The sequence below is a fragment of the Aethalodelphis obliquidens genome, unplaced genomic scaffold (genome assembly GCF_003676395.1).
Source record: "Aethalodelphis obliquidens isolate GAN/ISIS:26980383/991018 unplaced genomic scaffold, ASM367639v1 scaffold53, whole genome shotgun sequence".
NCBI classification, from domain to species: Eukaryota; Metazoa; Chordata; class Mammalia; order Artiodactyla; family Delphinidae; genus Aethalodelphis; species Aethalodelphis obliquidens.
In genome coordinates this window covers 1266203-1287049 of record NW_020837997.1, presented here as the reverse complement: position 1 = coordinate 1287049, position 20847 = coordinate 1266203, and the positions used below count along the sequence as shown (strand labels likewise).

Sequence of the window (20847 nt, the reverse complement as noted above, 5' to 3'; positions counted from 1 at the left end):
CACCTATTCATCCCTCCCTCCCCCCAACACTTGCCCATTTTTTTCTTGGGTTATTTGTCTTTTTGTTGTAAAGTTCTAATAGTTCTGTATATAGCTTGGAGACTAGTCCCTTACCAGTTACATGATTTGCAAATATTGTCTCTATTTCGTGGGCACGTACAGGTTTTTGTGTGCACATAGGTTTTCATTTCCCCTGGACAAATACCCAGGAGTGGGACTGCTGAGTCATGTGTAAGTGTATGTTTATGAAAAACTGCCAACCCATTTTCCATAGTGGCTGTACCATTTTGCATCACACCCTCAATGTATAAGAGTTCCAGTTGCTCCATGTCTTTGTCAACACTTGGTATTGTCAGTATTTTTCCCCCAAAAAAATCATCTTCGGGGGGGGGTTTAACACTTGATCATAGTCATATTTTACAGCATGGCTTCACACGCTGGAGCAAAGTATGGAAGCTGAGGCAGGGGCCAGAGGAGTCTTGTGGGAGGAACTGCAATGGTCCAGGCCAGGGAGAGTGGGGATGAGGGAAGGGGAAGACTCAAGAGTGATTCAGGGGGCCTGGGGTATGGGGCTGGAACTGGCTGAGCAGGAGAGGAAAGTGGGAGGAGGCCAGATCCAGAGTGAGAAGGGCAGGGAGTGCCAGGCTGGGAACTTTCAACTCCCAGATTTTCTGCCCAAGAGGATTCTGAGTCTTCATAAGGTTGGGAGCTGCTACATTGTATTTACCCCTTGAGGATGTATGGTGCACATTAACATATTAAAGCCTCTGATAAGTCCTGCAATAAAGAACTCTGGCGTTATTTAACCCAAACTTAGACATTGGATTGCTCTTCTCAAGCCACAGCATCAGCCTCATCCTCATCCCCAATGCATACCTCATCTAGCTTGTTTACCATTATGTGCCTAGAGCTTGCCTGTATCCAGTGGTCAAATATTTTGGGGGGTGTTGTATTAATGATCTCATTAGATCTTCAGAACAACTCTATGAGGTAGGTACTAATATAATTTCCATCTTACAAACGAGGCTCAGAGAGGCCAGATGACTTGCCTAAGGCCACACAACTAGTGGGTAAAGAGCTGGAATTTGACCTGGGGTGTGCTGGCAGCCTCTCCACCACCCTGCCCATCTCTCAAAGGTGCCCCATACCCTCAGTCTCACCTGGTGGTGGCAGGTGTGCTCTCCCCACTGAGGGCTACCCTGTGACCTCCCAAAGCCCTTCTCCTTGCTCTGGTGGCTGTGGACATACTCAGGCTGTTGCCCAGAGAGCTCGGCTGTAACTTGAGCCGCACCCAGGCTGGGGGTGATGTGGAGGGTGGGCAGGTGACAACCAGGGCAGGGAGATTTGCCCAGACACTGGTACACAGCAGCCTGCCGACCGGTGTGGCCCCGAGGAGTTTGGGGGCTTTGGGAGCTTGTTCCAGGGTCCTGGCAGTGGTCTTCATCATGGGCAACAAGCAAACAGTCTTTACTCATGAGCAGCTGGAAGCATATCAGGTAGGCGTGATGGGCCGGGCCCTCGGTGGGTTTAGCAGCCTTGGTTTACTGGCCCAAGAAATGGGGACAGCATCTCTTCATCCTGGGTGTGCAGTCAGCATGCGTTCTGGGGAGGCTCTGTGTGTGGCTTCAGGCAGCGATGGACATGGGCTTGTGGGAGAGGAAGGAGGCCCCCCGCCCCAGGCAGGGTCTGGGTCAAGCCAACATCTCTCTCCGCAGGACTGCACCTTCTTCACGAGGAAGGAAATCATGAGGTCAGTCTAGGGAGGAGGGAGGAAGAGGTGGAAACTTGCTATACGTTGCTTGATTTGCAATTTTACCACGTTCAATGCTTCATAAGGGTTAAAGCACTAATGGGGGGATTGCGTGCGTGGTCGGTGGATGTATGCAGAGACGGGAAGGCTGAGAAGTCACATCTGGTCCTGTTGTCATGTCTCTAGGCTGACAAGCTTGGGCTTTCTCCCAAAGGTGGCGGGGAGCCATAGAGAGTGTGTGAGCATGGCAGATGAAGATCAGCATGTTAGAAAGATCCCCCTGAGGCCAGTGTGAAAAGGCTGGGAGGCCAGGGGCAGAGTCTAGAGCCAGTTCTGGGCTGTGGGGTTGACATCAATGTTAGAGAGTGAGAAGGTGGCCCCAGGCTGCTGCAGGTCCCTGGTGTGAGCGAGCCAGGCATAGATGGGTATTCTACATCATCACTCATCCCATGGAGCTGTTATCCAGAGGCCCCGACCCATGAACTTGGAGCTGTGAAACTGAAGCTGGCTGGGGTTTAGCTGCAGAGTTGGCCAAGGCCCCAACTGTGTGGGCACAGGACATCCATTATTGATGGACACACCTTTCACCAGTGAGCCCCATTGTCTGGATGAGGACAGCTTGCAAGGTCATCCTGGCCATCACGATTGGATTACTGATGGGGAAACTGAGGCTCAGACAAGGGAGGCTGACCCCAGGCCCCTGGGTAGATGGGTAGAGCCCCAAGGAGTTGGAGACTAACATTTTGTCTGCCTCGAGCTTCTTGCTTGTCAGACAGACCTACTGAGGGGAAAGGGGCATGAGGGGGAAGAGGGACTTACTCAAGGCCATACAGAAGCCCAAACCCAAGCCCAGGCTAATCTCTGAAGGAACCCAGGACTGAAGTTCCAGATATCTCCTCCTCGAGTTCCTAGCCATCGTGTGACCGAGGGGCTCCTGTCCCCCTCAGAGACAGTCCCTAGCAGCTTGGGGACCTCTGACTCATCAAGGATGGTCTCTACAAGGCTACTGCTCAGCATGCTTCAATGATGGTATGGTGTCACCAGGTGAGGGCATTAGGGTGGAGAGCTGGCTCTACCATCTAGGTAGTGTGTATGGCATTTGGTGTTTTGCAAAATGTCTTTCATTTACCCTTTTGAAAAACCTTAATATTAGACTTTTGTGTTTGCTCTGCCCCATTGAGAGAACCCTGCCCCCCATTATGAAGGGAGAGAAGGAAAGTGTGAGGATGTGGGCCGTTAGAGGCCTTGCCAACGATGTCATAATGTCCAGAGATACATAGATCGGCTCAGATTCTCTGAATGCTAAATGTGAATGCTATTTCTCTCCTAGCATGGAGCAATGCTGTTTAATTTTTTGTTCTTTCATCTGCTTACTTCTTATTGACTTTCTCTCGGAGGAAACCCAAAGGTTCTGTTTTGTTCACCATCCGTCTCTGTGCCTGGCACATAGTAGGTACTCAGTAAATACTTGCTGAATGAATGAATGAAAATTTATCACAGTGCCTGGCACACCGTAGGCACTCAATAACTACTTGTTGAAAGAGGGAATGAATGAATGACCTTGCCTTAAACACTCTCCCTTTGTCAACCCCATCTGCTTGGTAAGCTCCTACTCATGCTTCAAAACCCAGCATCAATGCTCCCTCCTCCAGGAAGAATTTCCTCCTCCCTGGCTTGCTTCCTGTACTCTAGTTTTCCCTAGCTCTGGAGTCCTCTCTTTACCTTGGCATTGTCCCCAGGGCGATAAAGGCACCTGTGTCTGGCTTTGTGTGTGTGAGGCTTAGGCCCACGGCTAATGGCTCTTGGGGACTCAGCATCTTTCAGTGTAGAGTAAGCAGCTGCAAGAGTGAGAGAGTAGGGACAAGGCCACACACACCCATCTCCCAGACCTTCTCGTTGTTTCTGTCCCCACACCAGGCTCTTCTATCGCTACCAGGACCTTGCCCCCCAGCTTGTCCCTCTCGACTATACCAGCTACCCTGATGTGAAGGTTCCTTACGAGCTCATTGGCAGCATGCCTGAGCTGAAGGTATGCCTGGGCCATGGGGCAGGCAGGGAAAAAATAGTAGGGATGTCCCTTGCTGCATTCCTATGAGGTGAGTACTGTGATTATTTCCATTTTACATATGAAGAAACTGAAGTTCAGAGAGGTTAAGACACTTGTTCATAATCACACAGCTAGGACATGACATAGACAGGATTTAAACCCTGGGTTGTTGGGAAGATAAGATGAGATAATGCAGGTAAACGGCTCAGTACAGGGCCTGTGACATGGCAAGTACTCAGGGAACATTAGGTTTTCTTTTCATAGTAGGAGCTATTAAATGTGGGTTCTTCTCAGCTGGTTCTTTGACACATAGTTTGTGACTCTGGAGGGGACTCTTGGGGTGAGGGACTGTGAATAGGGATTATTTTATCACAGGGGACAGAAACTTCATTCAAGAGGGACAGAATGGGTTGGATCACATGAGCAAAAAATGCAGGGAAAGGCTTAGCATCACGTACAGCTGGAACCAGGGTCTCTGAGGATATGCTTGGGAATCTCCCTCCATCTTTCAGTTTCTCCCAGGAAGAGTCTTCAGTCTCAGGAAGGCTGTTCTCTTGAGGTAGTGAATGGAAACACCAGCTGCCTCAGATTTCCTCCCATAAGCTCTGCAACAAGCAGAAATAAGGTTCCTCCACCCCAACTTTTCAGCAACTCTCCCAGGGCAGCCTCTGATTGGCAAGTTTGAGTCATATGCTCATCCCAGAGGCAATCACGGTTGCCAGGTGAATGGAAATCCCTGATTGGCCTCACTCGGGTCATGTGACGGCCTCTGAAGCTGGAAATGGGGTTAACGACACCCAGACCACTGGGGTGGAGATTGGAGTTGCCTGAAGTCTTCTCCAGGGATCATGGGAGGAAGACAGTCTTGGTGAGGGGTACTTGGAGGTTCCCAGGAAGGTGAGTGTTGAGAGTGAAACCATGTGGAGCCCTCCCCCCAAGGTCCTGGTCAGGGATTGGTTCCCTGCTTCCTGTCTCTAGGACAACCCTTTCCGTCAGAGGATCGCCCAGGTCTTCTCCGAGGATGGGGATGGCCACATGACCTTGGACAACTTCTTGGACATGTTTTCTGTGATGAGTGAAATGGCTCCCCGCGACCTCAAAGCCTACTACGCTTTTAAAATTTATGGTGTGTGCAGGGACCTGGGGTGGGGAAACGGGAATGAGACCGGGTCGGGCCAGGGGCTGCCCTGCCATCACAAATGTCTCCCCAAGGGCTCCGAGGCCCTGCGTGGCCCTGTCCTTCACCTCACCCTGGTACCTCCCCACCCCATCCGTTTACTGACTCCATTCCAGCCACAATGGCCTGGCTGTTTCCCCAACACATCAAACTCTTTCTGCCTCTAGGCCTTTGCCTCTCTTGTGCCCTTGTCTAGAATACCTTTCCCCTGGCTTCTTCTTACCTTGAAATTTTGGTGAAAAGTAACCCATGCCCCTGAGTTACTCTCCATGCCACAGCCTATTTCTCTCCTTGCATGGAGCAATGCTGCTTAATTTCTTGTTCATTCATCTGTTCACTCCTTATTGACTTTCTCTCTGAGGAGACACGAGGGCAGTGACAGTGTCTTTTTGGTTCACCATCTGTCTCTGTGCCTGGCACATAGTAGGTACTCAGTAAATACTTGCTGAATGAATGAATGAATGAAAATTTATCACAGTGCCTGGCACACAGCAGGCACTCAATAAATACTTATTGAAAGAGGGAATGAATAACAGTTATCACACACCTGACACATAGTAGGTGCTCAATAAATACTTGAGTGAATGAATGACCTCCCAGCAGGTCCCTGCCCAATTCCAAAGCAAGATCCAGATAAAACCCTAGGGTCTTGGGTTCCCTCCAGTGGCTCAGTTTCCTCCTCTGTAAGACAGGGAAAAGATGTGCCCGTGACTGGCCCAGCCTGCCTGCCCCTGTGTCCCCTCACCACCACAGCTCCACCTGTTCTGCTGCGCAGACTTTAACAACGATGACTACATCTGTGTGTGGGACCTGGAGCAGACGGTGACCAAGCTAACGCGGGGAGAGCTGAGCACTGAGGAGGTGAGCCTGGTGTGTGAGAAGGTGCTGGATGAGGCCGACGGGGACCACGACGGGCGACTGTCCCTGGAAGACTTCCAGAACATGATCCTGCGGGCGCCGGACTTCCTCAGGTGACATTCCTCTCCACCCTGCACAATCCGTTCCCATGTATGAGAGAGGCTCTTATGGAAAGGGTTCATAGACTCCCTTTGTGAAAATCCCTCTGTTCATTCATTTGTGACCTTGGGGAACTTTCCCGACCTCCCTAGCCTCAGTCCCTGTGTCTTTAAAATGGGGATAATTAGAGACCTTGTGAACACCTCCTCTGGGTGGACACAGCCCTTTGGGTGAGTGGAATATGGTTGGACTTCAGCCCTCAGTTGCTTGAACATTTTGTAGTGAACAGACTGTACCATAGCACTTGGCAGCCCTGGGGAGAATCAGTGCTTCCACTGTAGGGCGGATAGCATGGGTTAAATGAGTTAATACAGGGGGTTGGCCCACCACCTGTTTTTTGTGAGCTAAGAATGGTTTTTACATTTTTAAATGGTTGGGGGAGAAAATAAAAGAATCATCATACTCCACGACACATGAAAGCCGTATGAAATTCAAATTTCCGTGTCTATTGCTAGTTTTATCGGCACACAGCATGCCTGTTTGTGTACATAGTGTCTATGGCTGCTTTTGAGCTACATGGTGGTGCTGAGTCATTGTGCAAAGCTGGAAATATCAACTATTTGGCCCTTTGCCGAGAAAAGTTGAGTGACCTCTGAGCTAGTACACGCAAAGAATTTAGAGCAGTGCCTGGCATACAGTAGGTGCTCAGTAACTGCTTTATGGTTGCTGTTGTGGCTGTTATCATTGGTGGTATCCTTTCATGACCAGAGGGCCTCCTTCCTCTACCCTGGATAAGCAAGGATGGTCTCCCGCCACAGAGACACGAATAATGACACCAGGATGAATCCCTTGCTACTAATTGAGCACCTACTGTAGGTCCCGCCCTGTACATTGGCCTCTTTTTAGCCCTTATTACAGCACAGTGAAGGAGGGACAGCTTATCCCCATTTTACAGGGGAGTAAACTGAGGCCCAGAGAGGGGTAGCCACGCACTTAGAGTCTGGGGCAGAGCCAGGATGTACACTCTGATCCAAAGTGATGTGCTCTCAACCCCTGTGGGGGTCAGGAAGGCCACGGCCTGGGGTTTATTGAGGGGGTCTATCTCTCCCCCACCCACTGTGGCTCCTTGCATGCCTCGGGGACTCCTGGTGGGAGTGTTGGGGAGAAGGACGAAGGAAGGGTACCCTCTGCCTGCTGACAGACTCCCTTTCTCTTTGCACCCAGCACCTTCCACATCCGCATCTGAGGGTACTGCGGAGGAGCCGGGCCAGAGGAAGGCAGGGCGACCCCTCATCTCAATGTAGAATCTGGTCTCCCTGGGCTCCGGGAATAAACACACATCACTGAGTCACAGCTGCTCCGAAAACATGTTTCCCGACTTTAACCTGGCAGACAAGAGGGAGGCAGCCAAGGATCTAACCTCTGTCCTCACTATGTGATCCTGGGTGTGGCTGCACCCTCTCTGGGCCACAGTCTCCCCATTTGTACAAGGAAAGGGGTGACTTCTGGATGTCTCTCCACCGAGAGGACTGGAAGTGCCTCACTGTGGGTCTCGGTGGGCGGAGGCGAGGTGTGGAGATCAGGCCCATGCTGTCCCAGCTCAGGGCCTCCCAAGGCCCAACCCTCGACTGCTCAAGGTGCCTTTTCCCCCCTCAATCCCCGAATTCCTCAAGGGGACTAAAGCTTCACCTCCTCACTGATTCATTAGAATCGCCAGAGGAGGCCTCTGGAGAGGGTGTGGTGGCGGGAATGTTATTCACTGAGGCTGGCACAGTGCTTTACAGTTCAGGAAACACCTGCCATTCTTTCATCACATTGGCTGCCTGTGACATCCCAGCAGGGTTGGCTGAGGAGAACTCACACTTCGTTCAGAGGCAACAGGGTGACTTGCCCAAGGCCACACCTGAAGTCATCTGCAGAGGTGGACTTGAACCCAGGCCCACTTCACTGCACATCCCAGACCTCTACATATTGCAGATTTGGGAACCCCCATACCCAGTCCACCTATAGTCAGCCTGGGGGCCCATTCCATGTCCCCAGTCAATCCAAGGAGTGGTCATTCCTGCAAGAGAGACAAGCCCCCCAGGGACCCTCCCAGACACCTCCACTGTGTATCATTTCTAGGGTGTCCACTCTTGCCCTAACCCCCATTTATTAAGCACCTACTGTGCACTAAAGCTCTAGGTTTTATTTGAATTCTGCTGGTTCATCCTGAGAAAGAGGGACTGCTTTTCTCCCCATTTTCCAGATGAGGAAACAGGCCCAGAGATGTCTAGTGACTCACCAAAGGTCACACAGCCCCACAACCCAAGATTCCCTCCAGAGCCCATCCCCATCCACAGCCCTAGGCTGCCTCTCCCTTTTTAAAGGAAAGGGCCTCTTATGCCTCTCCTAAAGCTGCCGTTGATGTCAGGAGTGCTTACTGTGTGCCAAGCCCTCCACAAGTTTCATCTCCATTTGCACAAGAACCCTGAGAGGAAGGCATGAACAAGCTCTGTTACAGACTAGGATGTACTCTATGAGGTGTGCCTAGGTTACGTGGGGAAAGGGCTCAAACTGACCTGGCTTCGAATCCTGGTGCCGACACCCCAGCCATGTGACCTTGGCCACACCTCTTCTCCTCTCTGAACCTGGATCTTCTTTATTTTTTTAATTTTAATTTAATATAATTGTTTTGGCTGTGTCGCGCAGCTTGTGGGATCTTAGTTCCCCGACAAGGGATCGAACCCAGGCCCTTGACAATGAGAGCATGGAGCCCTAACCACTGGACCGCCAGGGAAATTCCTGTCTCTTCTTTAAAATGTGCAGAATGGGGGCTTCCCTGGTGGCGCAGTGGTTGAGAGTCCGCCTGCCGATGCAGAGGACGCGGGTTCGTGCCCTGGTCCGGGAAGATCCCATATGCCGCGGAGCGGCTGGGCCTGTGCGTCATGGCCACTGAGCCTGCGCGTCCCGAGCCTGTGCTCCCCAACGGGAGAGGCCATAACAGTGAGAGGCCCGTGTACCACACACACACAAAAAAAAGTGTGGAATGAACTTACCTGATGGGCCTGCTCAGAGGCATAAAAGAAATAATGAACATGGAGGGTCTGGTGTGAGGCTAGGCACAGAGTAGGTGTCCTAGACGCCACTGCGGTAACATTATTATTATTACTAATTATTATTAAAATGACCAGGTCACCTTACTGGCAATCGCAGGACCAGACCCAAGCAATGTCTTTATTACATTCCTCAGGTCCCTGAGGGCTAGTGGGTCATGGCAGAGAGCAAAAGGTCCGGGTGTGAACGGCCCCCGGCAGAGAGGGTCCCAGAGCCGGGGCGAACCTAGCAGTACCCAGGGGCGAAGGGTGGCGGTGAGCGGTACTCTTCGGGGAGACAGTCCTGTGGTTCTTTCGAGCCCCTTGGCTCCGGTTTGGACACGTGTGAGGACAGGGCCCTCACGACTGCCTGGTGCCAGTCCCTGACCCTCGAGCTTGTCTCGCTCCAGCTGGCTGACCTTGAGGCTTTCCTGGAGGGCTCATCTCTGTTTCTTGGAGCTTGGGGGTCTGTGAAGACATTATTTTTCCAGGCTGAGTCCCCTGCTCCAGCTCCAGAGCCATGGGTCACCACCAACGGCTTGGCGTCCCAGAGCGATGAGCTCGCAGCCACCAGCTGGGATTTCAGCTCCTGCTGGACCTTCTTGCCCATCCGGGGGAGTATCTTGAGATTCCTCCAGATTTTCTGGCGGGCCTCCTCAAGAGGAGATTTCGGGGGGCAGGAGGAAGTAGCTTTCTCTGTGGATGCCCCGTCCGGCTCTGCCAATGGCTTCCCTTCTTTTCGCCGATGGAGCAGGACTGGGTTTGTGAAGGCCTGAAACCGAGAGCAGGTGAGACCTGGGGCTACCCCGCCTACCACAGCTCTGAATCTGCCCCAGAAACTGGGATCTGGGTTCCACCCAGATGTCCTGGGGCCAAGAAAGTCCCAAAGAGAACCCCCAAGCCTGATCCCACGACCCACCCTTCCTGTCTCAGTAAAGGGCTTCACTGTCTCCCTCGGTGGTTGGCAAACTTTTTCTGTAAGGGGTCAGAGAGGAAATGTTTTCAGCTTTGCAGGTCAGTCTATGTTTCATCACTCACCTCTGCTGTTGTAAGGCCAAAGCAGCCAGAGATCATACGTCAGTGAGCGAGCGTGCCTGTGTTCCTCTAATACTTTATGGACACGGAAATGTGGGTTTCATCTGACTTTCAAGGGTCATGAAATACGATTTTTCTTTTGATTTCTTTCAGCCATTCAAAAACATAAAAGTCATGCTTAGCTCATGGGCCATACAGAAGGAGGCAGTGGGCCAGATGCGGCCCTTGGGCAGTAGTTTGCCAACCCCTGATCTACCAGGTTGTTCAGGCCCCAAACTTGGGTGTCATTTGTGGCAGATGCTGTCCATGCCCCATCCACATCCCTTTGTCTTGAGCATTTTGGTGCCTCCAGCTCCACTCCCAAGTGCCAGCAGTGGGGACTCTGCCTTGGGGACTTCTTTGGCCACTTTGCAGACCAGAGGTACCAGAGAATTAAAACCTCCCAGAGAGAGCGCTTGACTAATGACTGATGGAAGGGAAGATCAGTACCACAGCTCCTCGTCCTAAGGTGGGATAACTGACGTGCACGCTCCACAGAGTCCATAGGGGTAACCCGCTCACTACAGCAGCCTCCTTTGGTGGCCCTCTCTCTCCTGACCCACTTTCCTGCTCCCCTCATGGCACCTCCTGGGATCACTTCCTAAATAATGGATGACTGGGGGACTCAAACCATGACACCGTCCCTCTTCCCCTCACCCTCCACCTCCAAGCCATCAGCAAGATCCACCTTTAGGGCTCCCTTTCTAGTTTCTCCCACGTGGATACTGTCCCTGCCTCCTTCCCGCCCCCAGACAGCCCCTTCTGCAGCCGGCAGCCACAGGGAACACCATCAGTCCCACCATGCTCAAGCTCTCTCATGGCTCCCCAGCACACCTGGAATAGATCCCAGCACCTCACCCTGGCCCCAAGACCCTGCATGAATGACCCCTGCCGACTCTGGCCCCTCACCTCCCAACAATCTCCCTTTTGCTCACTCCACTCTGTCCACACATTGGCTATTGCGGTTCTTCTGTTTTTCACCCTGAGCCTCAGGACATTTGCATGTGCTGTTTCCTCTGTTTGGAATGCCCTCCCTGCATCTCTGTGTGTGGTTGGCTCCTCTTCATCCTGAATGTCCCAGCTCTATGCCACCTAGTCCAGGAAGCCTTCCCTGACTGTTCCCCCACCCTCACCTGCAAACCCACTGATGTGCCAGGTCCTCTCTGAGGGACAGGAGAAGCAGTGGTGAACAAGTCAGATTCCCAGGCCTCCCAAAGCTCACAGTCTGATGGGAGAGGCAGGCAGGAAACATGAAAACTCATAAATAAACAAGACTTTTCAAATTTTACAGACTGCTCTGCTGCAAATGAACAGGGTGATGTGATGGAGAAGGCAGAGGGGCTACTTTAGGTCTGCTGACTGGGGAGAGCGATACTTGAAGAAGAAGTGATGAAAGAAGCCAGGCATGGGAAATCTGGGGGCAGAGCACACAGCACATGCAAAGGCCCTGAGGTTAGCTTGATGTGTCAGAACAGCAGAAGGGTTGGCAGAGGGGCTGAAGTTGGGCTGGTGATGGGTAGCAGGACCTGAGATCATAGTTGGGATTTTAATCTCAGTGCCTTGGGAAACCACTGAAAAGTTTTTTGTTTGTTCTTGGGGTTTTTTTTGCCACACCCCATGTGGCATTGGAAGTACAGAGTCTTGACCACTGGACTGCCAGGGAAGTCTCCCTGAAAAGTTTTAAGCTTGGAGCTATGGGATCTAATCTTCATTCTAGAACATCTCCTCTGGCAGCTGTTGGCCACCTCTGCTCCTGCATCCCCCTGCCCCACCTCCCACCTTCCAGATTGAAGGTGCCAGTTTTCTGTCACATACCTCTTCAAGTGGGTCCATGGGACAAGAGGAGGGATTCTGGTATTTGCTGAGGCCAAGAGCAGAGCTGGTGGCTTCCTCAGCCAATGCGTCAGAGAAAAGGAAGAGATCCTTATAATCCGCATTTGCTGGATCCTTCTGCGGGGCAGAGGGGACATGCAGCTTAGTCCCAAGGAGGGTACAGGGATGGGGCTGTGGTCCCAGATCCTGGAAATGGGGGCTCAGAGGTTGCCCCATCCACAAACCTTGTAAGGAAGAATGCCCCTCCCACAGCAGCTACTGAGGGCTAGGCCCTGCCCTCTGGGCCTTATAAGGAATATGCCACACTCACAGCCCCTTCTGAGGGCCTAGGCCACGCCCATCAATCCTTAAAAGGAGATATGCCCCTCCCACAGCAGCTTGTGAGGACTGGGCCCCACCCACTGAGTCTTATAAGGAAATATGCTATTCCTGTAGATCAGCCAAGGTTATACCTGGCACATGAATTCCTGTAAAAAAAATCAGCCTGCAGGCCAGGGAACAAGGACCAGGAGGGGCGGGGCCACAAGAGAAACGGGGACCGCAAGAATGACAGAATCACAAGAGGCTGAGGGGGCTGAGGGAGCAAAAGAGTCTGGGGGGCTTGGCCCTTGGGAGAGCGCTATGGCCCTTGGGGGTCCCAACCCTCACCTGCTGGCTGGGCTGCGTCAGCAGATCCCCGTGTGGCCGCAACGGCTGCTGCTGATGGAAGGTGACCAAGGCAACTAGAGAGGCATGGGCTCTCTCTTCCCCAGGGATGATGAAGCTCCCATCGTCCAACAGTTTCACCATGAAGTGGCGGCAGCAGTTCTGAGCTCTGCGGAGACACTGCCATCTCATTCCCCATCATTCTGTCCCCACCCCCCAGCCCTTGACCTGGCAGCATCATGGCTACAGCCCATCTGCCTAGATTCCCTTGTAGGCTCCTCCACTCACTAGCCATGTGACACTTGGCAGGTGACTGCACTGTGCCTCAGTTTCCCCCTTTATCACATGGGGCTACTAAGGCTGACGTCAGGACTTCTTGTGAAGATAGAACAAGCTACTGCAGGTAAAGGCTTAGCTCCGTGCCTGGCAAGGGGTAAATGATCAATAGAAATGACAACAATGAAAACTGGTACAGGTACTGAATAAATGCTCCATTATTAATGAACGGATGCATTTATTAATGGACCACTATGTGCTTACTACGTCTGATTCAATCCTCCCATTATGACTCTGAATTAATTTTAGCATTCTTATGTTTGAGATGAGGACTTTGAGGGAGGAACAGAAAGGGTGAGTAACTTGTCCAAGATCACACAGCATCTTAAGTGGCAGAGCCAAGCCTTGGACTGCGTGACTAAAAGCCTAAGCTTTTCCCTCTATGGGTAACTCTGTAATAGGTCCATTTAAAAAATTCCTTTGGCCTGGAATCCTTTTGAAAAGTAGTTTGCGCTGCTGAATCCTCTAACTGAGATGCTGAATCAGGCAGCGAGAAATTAAGGAGCTGGGCTGCCCTGGTTTCCCCTAACATGTCCCCCTGAGTGAAGTCAGGGAGTTGACATTTAAATGGTAGGGGAGAGAGGGGTAGTAAGGGGAAATGCAGCTGCCACTCTTGAGTCCTCAGCAGTTCCTGTTCTCAGACACACAGTCTCAGTTACTGCCAGGCCCAAGTCTGCTGGTTACAGCCAGACCTGCAACTGCCTACTCTTCAGTTAGATCTGGCCAGACCCTCACGCTAGTTGCTCACTGAGAAGTTGTTGTATGAAGCACCACTTGCTCCTCCAAGGAAGTCCCAGAGCCCTCCTGTCCCTGCCCTGGCCCCTAGCCCAGGCCTTACTTGTAAGAGAGCGTGTAGCCCACGTGGCTGTGACTGACCCTGATGAGGAAGGATCCCAGTGGCTGTGACTCCAGCAAGTTCTCAGCATCCCTGGAAGGGCAAATACAGGAGAGAGATGGCTAAGCATACTGGCCAGATGTCCGGTATACCAGTCATCCCAGTACTGGTGCCCCTGAGTCAGAGAGGCCTGTACTTTTCTGTTTTCAAACAAACAGCCTAAAACCCCTTCTTTTCTTGGTTATTTCAGAGCTTGGGATATTCAGGGACAGGGGTGTTCTCCCAGAGTTGGCAGGAAGCCTCTGATGACCTTGACCATCTCTCAGAGCCCCTGCTTGTCTTCCCAATGCCTGGAAGGCACCCCCCAGAGGCACCTTTGGGTAGATCAAGGTGTCACAGGTAATAAAGCAGGAGCTGCTTTTAGATGCATTTGATTTTAAAATCCAGCACTGCTTTTCATTAGCTGTGTGACCTCTGGTGAGGGTCAGTCCCTTTGTGACCTTCAGCTTCCTTAAGGCGAAAGTAAACTCTTACTCTCAGGGCCCACTTGAGGACAGATGACGTGCATGCAGCGTGAGTGTGGGAACAACCAGCTGGTAAGAACCCACAAAGATGCTCACTACAGTAACTCCCCTACATATGAACCTTCAAGATGCGAACTTTCAAAGATGCGAATGTATTATAAACCTCTTACAGTACACTACTCTTGGGCTGGCCAAAAAGTTCGTTCAGGTTTTCCATAAGAGCGTATGAAAAACCCGAACGTACTTTTTGGCCAACTCAATACATAGCCAATTGTGTTAGCTGGGTACCTAGGCTAACTTTGTTGGACTTAGGAACAAATTGGACTTCCGAACACGCTATCAGAATGGAACTCATTCGTATGTAGGGGACTTAGTGTATTATTGTTACTCTTATCTCGGGTTCACAAAGAGTAATGTGGCCTTCTAGGAGACAGAATGGGGATTTTGGACCCGAGCTGTCTAATACAGAGGCCACTGGCCACGTGTGGCTGCTGAGCCCTTGAAATATGACTGGTGGGAATTGAGATGTGACTTTAGCATGTAATACGTGCTGGATTTTGAGGACCTAGTGCCGATTACATGTTGAAATGAGAATATCTTGGATATACTGGGTTAAATAAAAAATATGATAAAAATTAATTCCACCTGTTTCTTTTCACTCTTTTAACAAAACTACTAAAAAGATTTAAAATTGTAATGTGTGGCTCACATTGTATTTCTTTTGGTGCACCCCAGAACTGAGAAACCATGTCCAGTTCCTCCTCTCTGTGGCTTTCACAGTTTCCTCAACTTCCTGCATGCAGGATGTGGCAATAAATGTTCTATTCGCCATTTATTTAGAGCCAGCCCCTAGGGGTGACGAGGTGGATTTGTTCATGTCCTCAGAGCTCAGTCTGATGTAGGAAGTGCATGTTGGTTATATCCCTGATGGACTGAGAGCAGCTGTTTGGGGCACTGTGTTAAGAAAGATTCTGAGGCTGCATTCTGCCATCATTGACTGGTGAGGTTGCATCCCCACCTGGGTGAGGTGGGGGGCAGGGGCCTGTCACGTCCCTGGCAGTACTGGTCTGGTGGCCACTTGTATAGAGAAAGCTGAGGACCCGTAACTTGTTCAAGGTCACATAGTGAGTCCATGGAGGAGGCAGGATTCAAGTCTGGGACTCCAGAGCTCTTTTCACCCACCCTCTTAACACACTTAGCTGAGCTAAGCCCAGAATTCTGCAGTAAAAACCTGCCTAGAGTCGGGGAAGACAAGGGAAGAGGGTGAAGGGCAGGGTGGAAGGTGTGGGTGTGTCCTTACTCTCTTGAGATGGCACCATGGAACCACTCAGGGACCCCTCCACAGGTCAGCTGGTCCACCTGAGTCTGCACGAACCAGTCCAGTCTTGGAGGCAGTGGTGGGGGCAGCTTTCTGGCCTCTGTCATGGCTTCCAGGGGTGAGGGGTGACCTGGGAATGGGAGGGAGGAAAGAGAGTCAAGCCTGGGCCACCTCGCACCTTTGCTCTATTCATGCAGCTCATGGTGTTTCCTCCTATAAGAAGTCCTCCAGGCTGGACAGAACAACAGGATTGAAGTCGGCTTGAGTTTCTTGAGCACCTACTATGTGCTGGCACTTTATGCACATTCATTCATCGACTTGTCCCCAACCGCACCCCCCCCAAGGATTTTTCCTTTTCCTTTTATTCTTATTATGTCATTACTACAAGTATTAGAAAGTCCCTTTTAAAAATATATGTATTTAAGAACTGAGTTTATTTAAATATTAAGTAACTATCACTGTCCTGGGAGGGACGTGGAGATGGCAAAATGATAAGTGAATGAATGAAACAGCAGGTACACAGTGGGTGCCATAAAAGGTTGCCATGGTTTCATTAAACACTACAGAGATGTGGCCCCAAACAGTTGCTTCTGTCACCATCGTCACCATAAGTGGTGGCTACCGATGGCACACCTATAACTTGTCAGGTGCATGGTTAATTCACACTCATTCTCAGCAGTTTTAAGCTCAGGTACCACAGGACTTCGTGAGCCAAGACAGAGAAAACAGAGTTGGAAAACAGAAAGAAAACAGCAGCGACTTGCAAAACAGTATTAAGTCAGTGAAAACCAGCAAAAGGGTTGTGCCCTGCTGGGTTGTCTACACATGACCCCTCACTTTTACCCTTAATTCTGTCCCCAAACTGCAGCTCGCCCCTTCTCCTCCCACCCACTGGTCTAACTTTTCAATATCTCAGAACGTCTTTGTTACCAAGCTGTTTCCATAGGGAGGGGATGTATTTATCAACCCAGTCAATATTGACTTTCTCCTGCCAGAAGACAGACACCAAGCACACCCTCTGGGGAACGACCCAAAGGAATTCTGCAGCAAGTGAAATTAAATAGATCCATTAAAAAATGTTAAATGAAGCAGCGTGACAAATCAGTTGAGCCCAATCAGAGCCAGGCAACCTGGGTTCAAACCCCAGCTCCCTCACTTAGCTGCTGTGTGACCTTGAGCAAGTCACTTAACCTCTCTGTGCCTGAATTTTCATCTGCAATTTGGGGCTAATGATGGTAATTACCTGAGAGGATACAGTTGGCACAGCAGTAAGCACTGTATGTATATAATGAACATTCATGAATCCAGTAGTGACCTAGCATGAGGTAATGTTTACAAGCTTGTTCTTTTTTTCTACCAGGAAGAACTCTTACTTATCCTTCAAGGGTCAGCAAAAATATCCCCCCTCCAGGCAGTTTTCTTGCCTCTTCTCTAAGACAAAGCCCTGGGCATCCCTCTCTGTCCCTCACCTTCCCCACCATTCTGGTCTAGCCTTGCCTCATGGAGCTGGAGTGTCTCTGTCTGGCTCTGTCTTCCCCATATTAGGAGCTCTTGAGGACTGGGTCCAGGGCTAGGTTCTTTTGGATTTTTCTGGGTCCCCAGCATCACCTGGCACTGGGTGGGCACAGAGGAGGGTGCAGGGCTGTTGGCTGACGAATGAAGTCATACTGTTTTAAGCTTCTGACCCTGGCATTGAGGCCTCCCTCACCCCTTCATCCCCACATCCTTACTCTACCCAAAACTGATCAAGCTGTCTCTCCTCTCCATGTCTTTGCCCATGCTGTGCCCCTGCCAGGAATGTTCTTTCCCTAATTCCAGCTCTATTTTCCAATGGTCACCTACCAGTGCCCCCAGAAAATTCCTCCTGCCTCTCTGGACCCCACCAGCCCTGTCCCTCCTTCTGGCCCAGCCTGGCCCCCATGTGCTATCTTCTCAAGGGTGGAGATGAGGCTCAGGGTCTTGGGGCCCCGGTCTCACTCAGCATGGGGTGGGTACAGAAATAGGCACGTACCTGGGAGAACCCTGTCGGGGGGCCAGAGGCCCTCACTCTGGCTGTGCCCCGGCACCTGCAGGAGCCTAGGTTTCTGTTCAGGGACTGCACGTCAGCGGGGTGGGGCGTTGCCCCAAGTGGTTCCTGTTTCCTTAAGTAGGTGAGCCCTGGGCGGGGACTAGGACACCGCTGTCCCTCCCTGCCCCCCGCCCGGTCTGCAGTCTGATGGAACTGCTGAGCTGCATGCAGGTGGATAGACACCCTTGCTCCATCCAGACCTCGACAAGCCTTTATTGAGCACCTACTGTGTGCCAGATCCTCAGGGAACAAAAGAGGTGACCCCAAGACAGGCATAGGTCCTGCCCTCCCAGCATCGATAACCTGGTGAGAAACGAAGAGAAGTGAGAAATGATTAATGTCATTGTTTCAAAGTGGACAGCCTGTCAGGAAGGGGGAACTGGAGTTGCAAGAACCCCACAGAGGGGGGCCTAACTGATCTGGAGGAAAGGGCTTGCTGGGGGGGCAGGTAGGAGTCAACTTGATTGCCGGGTTGTTGCACAGAAAGAGTGCTCTAGGGGGAGGGAACAGCACAAGCAAAATCCCTGAGGCAGGATTGAGCCTGGACAGGCTGAGGCCTCACTGCGTGCCACAGGGCTACATTATGACTTCCTCTGTAAGAAAACAAACAAAAAAAAGAACACACCCATTTAAAATTATTTTTTATAACCTCCTTGATATCAAGACTAACGTATCCTGGGCTGGATTTATTTTATATATTCATTATTATTGTATCCATTTTTTTTCTCCTGATTTTAAAACACTAAAACATTTTGGGGGCCCCTACACACATTGTGGGCCCTGAGTGTGGGAACCCCTGCCTAACACATCAGCTAGTCCCAGATGCGTGCTGGTTGCCTCACCCGTCCCCGGCACACAGGCAAAACCACTTCCTCCTCCCTTTTCAGAGAGAAACGGCCCAGATCCTTGTGGCTGAGCTGGGGGCCTCCCTGCAGACCTATCACCCTGGTGCAGCTGGTATAGATAGCCCCCCATTGCAGGCTCAAGATGGATGCCATCACCATCCCCTGCTCCTGGGGTTTTGACGGGGGTTGGGGGTGGTGGTGCTGGCCTTGTCTGGAGCCTGCGGGTCAGTAAGGCTCAAACAGGAGACACATGGAACCTGGTTTCTCACTCACTCGCTGTACGGCTTTGGGTGAGTCACTCAAACTCTTCTGGGCCTCAGTTTCCTCATCTGTGAAGTGGGCACGAAGATAGCCCTCCTTAGTCAGGTGACGACGATTAGGCAAGACAACCTTCAAGCATGCAGCATGGGGCTCAGTTAAGAGAAATATTAGGACTCTTCCCTGTGACTTAAGCTGATGCCTTTGTGCCTGGCTGGGGTAGATGCAAGTTTGGCCTCCTGATCTCACAAGCTGGGCTGCCTTGGGCAACTCATTTCACCTCTCTGATCCTCCATGCCTTCCACGGCCCAATGGACCAGGTCCCAACCTCGAGGAGAAGAGCAATTCTTTGGGCAGGGGATCAGAATTGTCCAAGAGACCCTTGTCACTTAGAAAGTCTGGCCTTCGGGGATCTCATTTACATAGAGTTCAGTCTCCAGAAACATGGGGTGTTTCAGTTCACCTCCAGCCTGTCCCCCTGAGGTCCAACCACAGAGGGCACCACCCTGATTAGCCTGACCTGCCTGGGGGGATGTGGTCTTTCCCAAACTAATGTCCTCCCTGAGACTGTCACAACAGAATCATCCCCCATCTCTTGGTGGCCACAGTCTTTGAACATGGCCCTCAGAGGAACATTCCAGAAGGGGACCAGCAGGGAGGGAGATGGGGCTGGGAGACTCCAAGGCCCCTGCCCCTCTGAAGTCAGCCCCTTACCCTTCCAATGTCAGGTCTGGGCTTCTCACTGGAGTTCCCAGTTGGTGAGTGGGACATTCACTGGCCCCTGTGTGGGGTGGCTCTCGGGGTAGGTGGCCACAGTGGTGTCTCAGCCCACGGATATGCTGGGGCTATCGATGTCAGGGGTGGGGAAGCCCTTAGGCTCTGTCAACTCTGGGCTTTACGCAATTTCACAGTTCTCTCATTCTCCAATGCCTCCATTCTATTCATTCATTCCACAAAAACTGACTGAGCCCCAAGTGTGGGCACCATGTTAGATGCTGGGGATGAAGCAGAAGACAAAACAGGCCCTGTCCATGTCATGCTGGAGCTCATACTCCACGGGGAGACTGATGCCACAGAAGTCCACATGCGGGAGAGGCTGGCAGAAGAGGAGACAGCAGGGGCAAAGGCCCTGGGATAGGAACAAACTAGGCACACTTGAGAAACAGACAATAGGCAAAGTGTCCAAAAGGTGGAGACAACCCAAACATCCATCAGTGGATGAACACATAAAAGATATGGTCCATCCACACAGTGGAATACTACGCAGCCATAAAAAGGGATGAAAGCTCATGACTGATCTCAAAAACTTTATGCTGAGTGAAAGAGGCCAGATGCAAAAGGCCATATTGCGTGCGATTCTATTTATACGAAACAACCAGAACAGGCAAATCCATAGACAGAACGTAGATTAGTGGTTGCCAGGGACTGAGGGAGGGAGAATGGGGAGTGACCGCTAATGGGTACTGAGTGACAAAAACGTTCTAAAACTGACTCTGGTGATGGTTGCACAATGCTGTGAATACAGTAAAGACTACTGAATTGCACACTTCCGTGGGTGAACTGTACGGTGTGTGAATTACATCTCAAAAAAGTTGTTATTAGAAAAAGAGCCAATGTGTCATCTGTCTCGGTACAAGAGGATGGTAGCTGAGGAGCTGCTTCCCCACCTGCCACCCCATCAGTCTTTAGACACAAGGAATAGTAATGACTCTCTGAGCAAGAGGCTGGTACAAGGTCGGAGTGAGGAGTTCAAGGATGCCACCTGACCTGGTTGGGGGGGGGCACTGGTGGAATGTTGGGGCATTATGGGGCAAATACTTACAGCTCAAAGCTGTAAGCTACTTGGATGACTTGTTCCCCATTAGAGACACGGTGTAAAAGGAGAGGTGAGCTTTTCTCTTGGGGCACAAGACAAATAATGATGCTAATGATGATGGATATGAATATGATGACACAGTGTGATAGCAGTTAGCTTGGGATGCACCCTCACGGGATCTTCACAGCCATCCTATGAGGTGGGAACCATGATCATGCCCAACTGAGGCTCAGCCCCTGGTTGTGCCGTGGGTCTGAAGCAGGACCATGGGGAGGAGACTTCCTGAGAGG

At 51.2% G+C, this 20847-nt stretch overlaps 2 protein-coding genes across 5 annotated transcripts; one reads left to right on the top strand and one right to left on the bottom strand.

Annotated features, from left to right (window-relative positions):
- The first annotated feature begins 854 nt into the window (after positions 1-854).
- Positions 855-7284, top strand: CIB3 (calcium and integrin binding family member 3). Its single transcript, XM_027084517.1, has 6 exons — positions 855-1496; positions 1716-1750; positions 3668-3779; positions 4776-4923; positions 5750-5945; positions 7156-7284. The coding sequence occupies exons 1-6, from the start codon at positions 1446-1448 to the stop codon at positions 7175-7177; spliced, it is 564 nt and encodes a 187-aa protein (XP_026940318.1). The 5' UTR covers positions 855-1445; the 3' UTR covers positions 7178-7284.
- A 1845-nt stretch (positions 7285-9129) lies between these two features.
- Positions 9130-17704, bottom strand: HSH2D (hematopoietic SH2 domain containing). Of its 4 annotated transcripts, none has more exons than XM_027084512.1 (6): positions 17582-17704; positions 15553-15700; positions 13732-13821; positions 12561-12726; positions 11895-12029; positions 9130-9777 (listed from the first exon to the last, which is right to left on the bottom strand). In XM_027084512.1, the coding sequence occupies exons 2-6, from the start codon at positions 15675-15677 to the stop codon at positions 9253-9255; spliced, it is 1041 nt and encodes a 346-aa protein (XP_026940313.1). In that variant the 5' UTR covers positions 15678-15700; positions 17582-17704; the 3' UTR covers positions 9130-9252. The 4 variants fall into 4 exon arrangements, with proteins under 4 accessions (XP_026940313.1, XP_026940316.1, XP_026940315.1 ...); XM_027084515.1 differs by lacking the exon at positions 17582-17704 and adding an exon at positions 16204-16435; XM_027084514.1 differs by lacking the exon at positions 17582-17704 and having other exon boundaries at positions 15553-16189.
- Positions 17705-20847: the final 3143 nt, after the last annotated feature.

Bases quoted from the DNA above. Each gene is read 5' to 3' on its own strand.
- CIB3 (XM_027084517.1), top strand. From the start codon at position 1,446: ATGGGCAACAAGCAAACAGTCTTTACTCATGAGCAGCTGGAAGCATAT. The intron at 1,751-3,667 runs GTCAGTCTAGGG...TCCCCACACCAG, and splicing joins ACGAGGAAGGAAATCATGAG to GCTCTTCTATCGCTACCAGG. The intron at 5,946-7,155 runs GTGACATTCCTC...CTTTGCACCCAG, and splicing joins CGGGCGCCGGACTTCCTCAG to CACCTTCCACATCCGCATCT.
- HSH2D (XM_027084512.1), bottom strand. From the start codon at position 15,677: ATGACAGAGGCCAGAAAGCTGCCCCCACCACTGCCTCCAAGACTGGAC. The intron at 13,822-15,552 runs GTAAGGACACAC...TTGCCCTTCCAG, and splicing joins CATGGTGCCATCTCAAGAGA to GGATGCTGAGAACTTGCTGG. The intron at 12,727-13,731 runs GTAAGGCCTGGG...GTGTCTCCGCAG, and splicing joins GGCTACACGCTCTCTTACAA to AGCTCAGAACTGCTGCCGCC.